The sequence below is a fragment of the Halichoerus grypus genome, chromosome 4, assembly GCF_964656455.1.
Source record: "Halichoerus grypus chromosome 4, mHalGry1.hap1.1, whole genome shotgun sequence".
NCBI classification, from domain to species: Eukaryota; Metazoa; Chordata; class Mammalia; order Carnivora; family Phocidae; genus Halichoerus; species Halichoerus grypus.
In genome coordinates, this window is record NC_135715.1 from 93,497,910 (window position 1) to 93,510,066 (window position 12,157).

Sequence of the window (12,157 nt, forward strand, 5' to 3'; positions counted from 1 at the left end):
CCCTGTGCTGGGATGGAGCCCCATGTGGGGCTCCCTGCTCAGCAGGGAGTCTGCTTCCCCCCCCACCCCCCAGTGCTCTCTCGTTCACTCTCTAATAAATAAATAAAATCTTTTTAAAAAATAAAAAAATAAATTAAATGGTTAATTTTATTTTATAGGAATTTTTCTTCAATTCAAAAAAATTATTCATTAAAAAAAAGTCTTAAGAACCACCCCCCCAAAGAAACAATTGACCACAGATGTATGGGTTTACCACTGGGTTCTCTATTCCATTGCAATAATTTATGTGTCTACTCTTTTTTTTTTTTTTAAGATTTTATTTTTAAGTAATCCCTACACCCAGTGTGGGACTTAAACTCACAATCCCAAAATCAAGAGTCACATGCTCCACTGAGCCACCAGGCACCACTATATGTCTATTCTTGTGCCAGTAGCACATCATCTTGATTACTGTTGCTTTACAGTAAAGCCTGAATGCTACTACTTTGTTGTTTTTTTTTTCAGTATCGTTATGGCTATTTTAAGTCCCTTGCAATTCCAGCTCAATTTTAAAATAAGCTTGTCAATTACTACAAATAAATCAACTGGTATTCTGGTGGGGATTATGTTGAATCTGTAGATAGATTTGGGGTGTACTGCCATCTTAACAATGTTAAGTCTTCAAAAACATAGGATAGCTAAGCTATAAATGTTATTTATCTAAAAGTATAACTACACATGGGCTATATAATTTAAAGCCTTCAGCGCCTACAACAGCAAAGTAGATATATTAAGGTGTTTTTTTTTTAAGATTTTTATTGGAGAAAATGAGAGAGAGAGAGCATAAGAGGGGGGAGGGTCCCTACTGAGCAGGGAGCCTGATGCAGAACTCAATCCTGGGACTCCAGGATCACGACCTGAGCTGAAGGCAATCGCTTAACCAACTGAGCCACCCAGACACCCGATATATTAAGATTATTATCAACTGATTAACCAAACATTTTTTATTAATTTAAAACTTGGGAGATGCAGAATGATAAAAGACTATTTACTAAACAATACTAAGTTCATAAATCAAAGTTTCTGTGGCATTTCCAAAGAGAAAATTTAAAAATCAGATACTTAGAAATTTCTACCTGATGCTTTTATCATTCACTGAAAGGCATTAGGCATTCTCATGGTAATTAGTTCTTTAAAAGTGGGGGGGAGCAAGCAAGTAGAAGGTACTTAAATCCCTCCCCCAGTTTTGAGAGGAAGACAGCAGAAGGAAGAAAATGACCATTGCTACTGGTATATTTTAATCTAAAGTCCATATATCTAAATTATCTATTTAATCACTGATAATCACTTACATATTGCCTGGGCAATCATCTTAGTTCCACAATGGCTCACTATGATCACTAGTGACCTTAATCCCAGTGGGAAAGGAGTATGTGTTTCATCCAATTTCCAAAATCAATTCTAAATCCTCTTTTGGAATCATACTAGACTGGTTGAGAAACTAAATTTAAAAAAAAAGGGAAAACTTTCTTTTTAGAAATTAATATTCCTCTGGTCTATTTTTGTCTGTTAGTAAAACAGTTTCGCTGGCAGGCCAATGCCCATTTTAAACCCATGCAAGCATCTAGAATTAGAACCTAACTCTAGGATTTCACCTGCAGAGCTGAAAAGGCAATTGTTCTAGTTCCACAAAAAGTCAAATTTAAAACTCTTGGCTTTTTCACTGCAATTGTCTACATATGAGGTCAGCTAGCACTTCTGGCCTTGATCAAGCATCACATCCAACCTACTGAGCATACCAAGCATAGGATACCATTCTGTACCAGTCACTAGCCATTTGTTCCACTACTTTAAAACCTCATGCTGCTTCTCCTCCACACTACACTGCCTCTTTAAAAAGATCCTTTACCAAGTCTACTTTCCTAGTATTTCCTAGCCTCTCCATCCATAACCCTGAGACTGCATACTTCAAACATTAGGTAATAAGAAACTTCTTTCCAGTCTCTTACACAGCTATCTCGAGCTTTTTATCACATATCTAATGATATTTTAATGGAATAGTACACAAAACCCTTAAGATACTTATCAAGAAAGAAATGAATATGAAAACTCCTCAAAGAAGTATCACATATTGGAATGCTTGACAAACCCCAAGAAGCCCTTACAGGAAGAAAATGTAAATGCCTTCAAGTCTTCCAGAATCAAAAACCCTAAAGATGTCCAGTCTAACGTAAAAAGATAATAAAACATACCCATGATGATTACTTCAAAACACTTCAAGAAATCCTATGTTTAATTTTATCACATTCCATTATTTTTTTAAAATGTGTACGGTATATATCTAGTACATTCTAAATTATCCAATTAATCAGAATATTCATTTAAACAAACTAATTCCTTAGTCTCACTCTGTGAGTTAAAGGTCACAGTTAAAGGTTAAGTTAAAGGTCTTTCAGAGTTTATTCAACTGTATACTGTAGCAGCATTTAGGCTACCACCTTGCATAAAAGACCTTTTTTATTGCATTTTGGGTATATAGGTGTATACTAAAAAGAATGTGCAGGGAGGGAAGACTGTGAACATCCAATGACACATCAAATCATACATTTTATAGCTTAGTTACATAAATCTTTTTTTTAAGATTTTATTTATTTATTTGAGAGAGAATGTGCGCAGGGGAAGGAGCAGAGAGGAAGGGAGAGGCAGGGAGAAAGAATCTCAAGCAGACCCCCTGTGCTGAGTGCAGAACCTGATGCGGAGCTCGATCCCACAAACTAGAGGATCATGACCTGAGCGGAAAACCAAGAGTCAGAGGTTTAACTGACTGAGCCACCCAGGCACCCCATTACATATATCTTTTAATGCAGAAAAAAGACATTTGGTATTAGTAAATAGCTCAGAAACTCAACTGCACCCCAAACCATATAACTACCTCTCTTCCCCCTCAAAAAGGCATAAGTTAACCCTTTTCAAATATATCAGACTGTTTCACATCGTGAGCTATAATTATACATTCATACCTACAAAAAGAAACCACCTAAAATTTTAATAAAATCACAACATCCTGTCTTAAAATAAAGATTACAGTGTATAAAAAACCTCCTCTGCAAACTACTTTGGAAGCAAAGAGATAAACAGTCAGAGCTGAGGAGTATGAAGTCCTTTTACTCCATTTCATTAAAATTTCTGCAAGCACACTAAAAATGTTGAAGAAATATGTTTTAAGGAAAAGGGAGGAGTGTTTTGAAAATTAAAGAAGAATATAGAGAATTAAAAATCGTATAGTATACATGTATCATTATTCCCAAATATGCTCATTGTTTTAATAATTGCTCAACAGGGATTGTGAGAAATCCACTAGAGTACCCTATGTACTGCCATCATAAAGAACACACATAAATTCACAAATGATCTGTGCCAATAACTACCCTATCATTTAAATATTTCAGGTAACTTCCATTAATCCCAGAGAAATATTATCATGCTGGGTATCTTGATCCATGTACCTCAATGTTACAGTGCCTGATCCACATTAACCCATATTACCTAATTTCCTCAGGAAGTTACCAGTAGAAAGTTCAAATGAAGAAAGTGGTCTCATATAGAATCTGCAAACGCTCAGCAGGACCTACATACCGGCAAGTCCACACTAACATCAGTACCATCCAGAAGAGACACCCGACATGTGATGACGGACTTAGAGTCTCCAGCGGCAGGAATGTGTGTGGCAGCTCGCTGAGCTTCTCGGAGTCGTTCCTTCTCAGCATGTTTACGCATTGACCGACGCCCAAGTGTTCTACGGAAGAAGCTCAGCATTTTTGTCACTAATAAAACCAGAGAGAGAAAAAGGTATTAGCAGACTCCCCACAATGTGCAGACAAATGGTGTTATGTAGTAAAATCCTATGGCCATTACAGACATACTATTAAAAGGAGCAAGTAAATTTGAAAAACATAATTAAAACTAGCTACTTTAACTCACAGTTTTTGAAAACTTTTATATACAACAGAGCTATGACTTACAGCATTTCTAAACTTACTGGTCTATTTTATAAGAAGCTGATAGACAACGAACATTTATGAAGTTTATCAGGCCTTCTGGGTCAATGAATTTGATGTACAATTGCCGTATATCTCTACAAACATTAGGAGACAATCCATACGCTAACTTATCCTTTGATGATCATAACATTCCTAAAAAGTTCCATTTCTTTTCTGAGCAATCACAATAAAAATACAAAAACGGGCGCCTGGCTCGTTCAGTGGGTGAAGCACTCGACTCCTGATCTCAGGGTTGTAGGTTTGAGCTCCACACTGGGTGTGGAGATTGGTTAAAAATAAAATCTTAAAAAATAAATAAACAAATAATCACCTATCTCAGCTAAAATACAAATATAATTCAAATATTATGTTTTTATTAAATATTCTATTATTTAAAGATTTTTAATTGCTATTTAATAGAATCAATTCTTTATAATGTTAAATTATTTTAAGGCCACTTCTTATCTTTATTAAGAATGTTAAGTTTAGGGGTGCCTGGGTGGCTTAGTCGTTAAGCGTCTGCCTTTGGCTCAGGTCATGGTCCCAGGGTCCTGGGATTGAGCCCCGCATTGGGCTCCCTGCTCGGCGGGGAGCCTGCTTCTCCCTCTCCCTCTCCCTGTGCTGTGTTCCCTCTCTCACTGTGTCTCTCTCTGTTAAATAAATAAAATCTTTAAAAAAAAAAAAGAAGAATGTTAAGTTTAATCAAAATAATTAAATAGGTTTAGTAATCTTATTTTTTTATTTTTTTTAAGATTTTATTTATTTATTTGACTGAGAGAGAGCACAAAAGCAGGAGGAACGGCAGGCAGAAGGAGAGGGAGAAGCAGGCTCCCCACTAAGCAGAAGTGAGCTGAAGGCAGAGCTTAACCAGCTGAGCCACCCAGGTGCCCCTAGTTTAGTAATTTTAAAAATACAGCAAACACAAATGGTAACACCATAAAAACTATCTTGCTAACCTAATGTTTAATTTATGCAAATAAGAGAATGAGAAAAATAAGTTAAAGACAAGGATTAATTCCAGAGAAAACAAGAAGTTGAGCAGAAAAGGGAAAGTAATCACAGTATACTACATGACTTAGCTAATAGTTTAAATATTCATAATACTATAAACACTAAATATTGATCTAACCATAACTATAAAGTAACTGTAAGAGGAGGTATATAACAGAGGTAGATGCAGAGAGCCAATTCCTCATCTTGCCAAGTTGGAATTCAACAGATAATTCCTGAAACCAAATATCAAGAAGTGACAATAAAAGCATGTTACTTAAAATGTGAAAGTGTTTGTCTTGAGGACAGAACTCAGCAGAGTGCTATTTTTCAAAAGAAGCCTTCAGATTAGGTGACTCAACTAGATACATTATAAACTTGATTAAAATAAAAACTAATTTAAAAATAAATACCAGCACATTAAAAAATAAGTGCCTATAAATTGAAGATCATACGAAGATCATACACGTATCACACATATGGATATTCCTACATAATTGAGTAAAATATGGACAAAATTATGAACAAAGGACAAGATGTATGTTCATCTACTTAAATCCTAAGAAAATAAAATTTTAGATCCCTTTTCAGTTTACAAAGCACTCATATATAACATCTGGCTGCAGTCTCTTTCTTTTCAGGTTTCTCTTCAGACATTGCTCCTTTTGCACTTTGCTATCCATTCTCGTTACAGCTGCCTAAGAAAGGTACTTGTTACACCAGATGTGGAAAGCCCATGTGTCAGAGACTCCCTATCTATTTAACTCAACTCTACCTGTATCTCCCCTGAGAAACGTTCTCTGATAACCAAAGAGTTAGTCACTTCCATCATCACACTTCCACTGAAACTTGAAAATATATTTTACTGTTTCACTAATCAGATTTTAATTATTTATTTACATGTCTGTCTCATTTATCTTAAGCTCCTGAAGACATAATTCCTATTTTGAATAGCCAACCACCCAGAACATTTCATCAAGTACAACAAATGGTAACTAAATAATCTTACTTGCTTCACAGAAAAACTCCCCAAAATACTGTTTTATTTTGATGAGTAAACTAAGGGTCCGATAAATGAAACCACTGGCCAGGTCCATTATTTAGTAAATAATGAAGACATTAAAAAAAAAAATTTAAAAAAAAGAATCAAACTCCGATTTTTCTGATTCCAAATCTTGGTCTCTCTTTCTATCTCACCACAGAACAATTCATGTAAAACTTGTATTTTAGAGATAAATCATCAAAGATCATAGCTAAAAAGAGTCTGAATGAAAATACAAGCACAAAACATACATGATAAATTTGTTTTTTTAAAAACTTACTTCAGTTTACTCAACAAATTGCAAGGGGGAAAAAGAAATGCAAAGAAAACTACAGATTAAAACAGACTTAAAATACATATCCATCAATCACAATGCACCTACATTAGATCCTAATTCAAATTTTTTTTTAAGTTGTCTGATATTATCATTGGGGGAAGCTAAGTCAAAGGTATATGGGAACTCTACTACTGTAACTTCCACATAAGTCTAATATTATTTCAAAATATAGGAAATTTTAAAGTCACACATTTGTTGGGGCGCCAGGGAGGTGCAGTCGTTTGAGCGTCCGACTATTGGTTTCAGCTCAGATCTTGGGGTCCTGAGATTGAGCCCCGTGTTGCTCTGCGCTCAGTGCAGAGTCTGCTTGGAATTCTCTTTCTCCCTCTACCCCTCCCGCTCATGCTGTCTCTCTCTCTCTCTAAATAGATAAAATCTTAAAAAAAAAAAAAAAAAAAGTCACACATTTGTTGTTACACGTATAATAGAGGTCTTGTATAACCAGACAGTGGGGTGCCTGGGTGGCTCAATTGGTTAAGCTTCCGACTCTTGATTACAGCTCAGGTCATGATCTTGAGATTGTGAGACTGAGACCCACATCAGCTCTGCACTGTGGAGCCTGCTTAGGAGTCTCTCTCCCTCTCACCCTGCTCACCTGTTTTCTTTCTCTCTCTCTCTCTCTCTCTCTCTCTCTCTCAATCTCGATCAAAAAAGAAAAAAGATAATAAAAATAATAATAAAATTTAAATTAGATGCATTTATAAACATGATGAAAATAAAAGCTGAAATACTGGAATAATATCAACGTAATAAAAAATTCAATTGCTATAAATTGAGGATTATATCCTCATTTTACAAGTATGCATATTGCTATGTAATTAGGTAAGCTAGCAAAGCCATGACAGTTGTCATTTGAACTTCCTAAGGACATAAATTTGGCACACATTTGAACACTGACTGGATTGTTTATAACCAAGGAATTACTGCCATTTTTCTTTTAGATAAAATAGTGGTATTAAAGTAAAGTGGGGATAGAAACTAAATAAATTGCCCAGATAAGTGGCCATTGTTGGAGCATGATGGGTACATGGGGATTCATTATACTCTTCTGACTACTTGAATTTTTCCAAAATAAAAGTTTTTCTAAGGGAAAATCATGTTCAAAATGCACTACAACTGTGATTCCTAGGAAGCAAATGAACTATAAAACAAGTTTTCTGACTTTCACCTTATCTTGTACCTTGAAAATAAAAATTCATTACGCAAGTAGAGTTAACCTGCTAAGGAAAAACAAAGCTTCTTTAAGATTTAATAACTATGGGGGCGCCTGGGTGGCTCAGTTGTTAAGCGTCTGCCTTCAGCTCAGGTCGGGATAGAGCACCGCATCAGGCTCCCTGCTCCGCGGGAGGCCTGTTTCTCCCTCTCCCACTCTCCCTGCTTGTGTTCCTGCTCTCGTTGTCTCTCTGTCAAATAAATAAATAAAATCTTAAAAAAAAAAAAAAATTTAATAACTGTGTATTTTGAACCATAAAACCCAATGCCACAAACAACTTCTTTTTACAGAATATAAAAGCAACTTACATGAAAATAAATTTCAGATGGACTAAGAATTTAATCAAAGAAATGATAAAGTACTAGAAGGAGACAATATATTAAAGAGCTTTTAAAATTTTTTAAAGGATTAATATGCAGTTTAATAAAGAACTATCACAAACCATTAAGATAATGCAACAGAAAAAAAGGGCAAGATATGAAGAAACAAGTTCTAAAAGAGAGTAGAAATGAAAATATGTACAAAATAATGTTTGACCTCAACAATAACAAAGGAAATCTAAATTTAAAAAATAAGATATTATCGGGCACCTGGGTGGCTTAGTCATTAAGCATCTGCCTTCGGCTCAGGTCATGATCCCAGCGTCCTGGGATCAAGCCCCATATCGGGATCCCTGCTTCTCCCTCTCCCACTCCCCTGATTGTGTTCCCTATTCTCACTGACTCTCTCTCTGTCAAATAAATAAAAATTTTAAAAATCTTTAAACAAACAAACAAAAAAAGATATGGTCATTTAAGACTCAAGATAGCCAATGTTGAAAAGGATATGGGCAGGCGAGAATTCTACCAGTGAAAGGATATGGGAAAAACAATCACCCTACACTGTCCTCTTTGGAGGATTTAACCACACTATCAAAAATGTTAATGTGCCTACACTTTCACTCAGCAATTGTATTTTTGGTAGGATATCCTAAGAAATAGGATGTGATCCAAGTTGTAGAAGTAAGGATTTTCAGGGCATAATTTTAAATTTTAAATATGTCCATCAACATGCAAGTAGTTAAACAAATTATGGTACATCAAATGGTATACAACACAGCTGTTTTTTAAATACAATTGACTTAGACACCGACAAAATTTCTAAGTGAAAAATGAAATCAGAGAAAAGTGGTAAGCTTTATCCCTCGTATACACAAAAGGACTAAGACATGCAAACTGTTGTTTTTTTTTTTTAAGACTGAGAGGCAGAAACAGAGCATGAGCGGAGGAGGAGGCAGAGGGAGAGGGAGAAGCAGACTCCCCGCTGAGCAGGGAGCCCGATGTGGGGCTCTGTAGGGCTCAATCCCAGGACCCTGAGATCATGACCTGAGCCGAAGGCCAACTAAGACGTGCAAGCTGTTAAGTGAGGTTATCTCTGGAGAGGGTCATGTGGAGGTACTTAAGTCCTCTTTAGTAAGAATATATGAATGTGCCAAAGGAGTTTTTTAAAAATTGTTAAGTGACACCTGGATGGCTCAGTCAGTTGAGCATCCGACTCTTGATTTCAGCTCAGGTCTTGATCTCAGAGTCATGAGTTTAAGCCCTGCGTTAGGCTCCATGTGGACATGGAGCCTTTTTAAAAAAAAAAAAAATTGTTAAAAGAAAAAAAGTTTTCCCATATTCACTCTTTCTCCATCCCCCACTACCACTTTCATTCTAAATGCTACAGCAGTGGATTTTTAGCAACCACAAATCTGATCCCAGTTAAAAAATCTTTAATGGTCTTGCTCTGGATCCAACTCCTCCTACCTGCCAGACCCTTCAGGCAGACCACTCCCAGCTGTTCACTCTGCTCCAGTATCCCTTCAGCTCAATCCAACAATCTTTTTAACTGTGGACCTTTTTTTTGGGGGGGGGGGGGGCTGTTCCATCTTTCTGGAATGCTCTCTTTCCACTTCACCTCTCTCTCATTTCCTCAGAAAAGCATTCCCTGACTCCTGAGTCTAAATTAGGTGCTCCTTTTAGTACCCTTAGACTCTTTTTTATAACATTTACCAAAACTGTAATTAAATACCCAATTGTTTAATTATTTTTTTTACTGGGTACTTCCCCACTAAGACTCAAGGATCTGGTCTGACTCATTCAGCAAGATGACCTAGCTAGCACGGCAATCAGCATATTAGGCACTCAATAAAGAACTTGTCTGACACTAAAATGATACAGTGGAATTCTCAGAGAGTAGGTGTACATGGTTTTTTTGTTTTGTTTTTTTTTTTAAAGATTTTATTTTATTTATTTGAGAGCGAGACTGAGTGAGAGAGAGCACAAGAGGGGGTAGGGTCAGAGGGAAAAGCAGATTCCTCGCTGAGCAGGGAGCCCGATGCGGGACTCGATCCCGACCCCGATCCCGATCCTGGGACTCCGGGATCTTGACCTGAGCCGAAGGCAGTCGCTTAATCAACTGAGCCACCCAGGTGCCCTGTTTTTTTGTTTTTGTTTTTTTCTTTTAATGCGTTTTTAATCTGTGATTTCTCATTTTTCTCTATAAAGAAAGGTATTCTTTACAATCATAAAAATGCAAACTGAAATAATCCATTTACTACCTAGATTAACTGAAGGTTTTTTTTTAAGTATATATCTAAAACTCAAGTTTGTCATGAAATGTGTATACTCTCGTATGTAACGGGTGGCCACATTCTTTGGTAGGCAATTGCTTTTTGATAAAGCAATATACCAATATACAGCAAGTGCCATAGATATTAATATCTTTGGCCTCACTAATCCCAACACAGAAAACGTCCGCAGGAGAGTAACTCAACAGAAGTAATACATATCATTTTCTAATGAAGCTTACCTATAAAAAGAAAACCCTGCAAACTAGCTTACGTGTACTAATAATCCACTATGTTAAGCAGGGTTCAGCAATGTTTTAGCAACGTCAGAAATGGAGTTATGGGTAATTTTCCCCCTAATTCTTAAAAAAATACTCCTGATATCAATTTAAAATGTTGTCAAAAGGTTTAAAAGACCTGGGTCTTCTCGCTCTTAGCTAAAACTCATGAGATTTAGTAACCATAACGATAGTGACAGGTACAATTAATGTTTACACACCGAAAAACCCCAACCTTAACACGCCCAGAGTCACGGGTGGGGGCGGGGGAGGATCCTTTGGATCCCGCCATTGCTGGGAACCCACCTGCCTCTCACAATTTCCAAGTGGCTGAAGTTTCAGTCCAACGCGAACCAACCACAAAAGTCCACTCGGGTTTTTGTTTTAAGACCGTGACACGAACCACGGTGGGTTTTATCCCTTGACCTGCCGCATCCCCCTCGCCAACCAGACAGCTGAGCCGAGACCTCTTAGTGAAGGGCGACCCCCGGCTGCTCGGGAGGGAGTCATGGCCAGGAACGGGCAGGGGTCGGGCCGGCAAACATTAACCCGCCTCACCCCCGGCTCGCCGCTCCGGCCGCGCCGCCCAGTATCGCCCGAAACTCAGCGGCCCGGCCCCATTGGCCGCCACCGCCCCTCCCCTCCCGGCAGGTTTAATATTTTGCCGGCGGGCCGGGGAAGCAGCGGGAGCCGGAGCGTCCCGGGCGAGGCCGGGAGAACAGAGCCCCGACGCCAGCCAGAATGGGTCCCCGGAGCGGTGAGGGGAAGCGGGGCGTGGACCGAGCCCGGTACTTGGGCAGTGCGGCCGGGGCCACTGGGCCTCGCGCTTACCTGGGCTGGGGACGGAGGCGCAGTAGCTAAGGCGACGCGGAGAGCCGGCGACGCGAGGGTAGAGGTCCCGAGAGCGACTGAACAGGGGGCGACTCCTCTGGAGACGCCAAGAAATGGCGGCCTGAGGCGCGCGCCCACCCTGCGCTAATCCTCTGAAGGACCCCAGCCGTCCGCCGGCCCGCCCCTTAAAGCCCCCTCTAGGCTCCGCCCTCGGGGGCGGGGCGCTCTGCTCTTAAATGGGCAATGACACCGCCCCGGAAATCGCCGGACTGGGTGAGACTCGGGTTAAATCGGCGATGCCAGGCCCTGCCGAATCTGCCACCAGTGCTAACGGCCCGGCGTCCCGGGCTGGTTTAAAGGGGCGCTGCCGCAATCCAGCCCTGTTTATCAGACTCCTCCTTGGGAGGGGGTGCACGCCCGCGGAGAGCCCCCAAATTAGTCCCATCCCAAAGGTAGCTTAGCGCTGAGCCCAGCATCAGGTGCTGCTAGATTCATTTATCCATTTGTTCGAGAAATTAATTCACTCAGCAATCTTTAGTGCCCCATTGTTAGAGGAACTTTCATTGTAGTGAGGAGAAAGACGGTAACAAATACATATCAAATAGTGGTATCATGAAGAAAAAAAAAGGAACGGGAAATAGATTTCTGTTTAACATAGAGTGGTCAAGGAGATCCTCTGTGACCAGGGAACATTTCATCCGTTCTTTCCACAGATAATTTGTGAAATTGCCTATTATGGGCCAGGCTGTTTTCTAGACACTGGAGATACAGCAAATAATCAAGACAGACAAAAATCCCTCATGCTGGTTAAGTACTAGCTGGGGAGACAGAAAATAAATGAGATAAATAAGTAAAAT

At 39.0% G+C, this 12,157-nt stretch overlaps 1 protein-coding gene across 9 annotated transcripts in view; it reads right to left on the bottom strand.

Annotated features, from left to right (window-relative positions):
- The window catches only part of EPB41L5 (erythrocyte membrane protein band 4.1 like 5), a 139,098-nt gene extending 127,569 nt beyond the window's left edge, over positions 1 to 11,529 (bottom strand). For 3 of the 9 annotated variants that reach the window (XR_013447081.1, XM_078070667.1, XM_078070668.1), the window contains exons 1-2: positions 11,301 to 11,528; positions 3,616 to 3,803 (exon numbers count right to left, since the gene is read on the bottom strand). Coding sequence is in view for 7 of the 9 variants with exons in the window: in XM_078070667.1 (XP_077926793.1) it covers positions 3,616 to 3,795 (180 nt within the window). In the remaining 2 variants the exon portion in view is untranslated. Of the gene's footprint in view, positions 1 to 3,525; positions 3,804 to 10,775; positions 11,020 to 11,300 lie in introns of those variants that run through there. The other 6 variants (XM_078070666.1, XM_036079631.2, XM_036079628.2 and 3 more) reach the window with 5 other exon arrangements.
- Between the last annotated feature and the right edge of the window lie 628 nt (positions 11,530 to 12,157).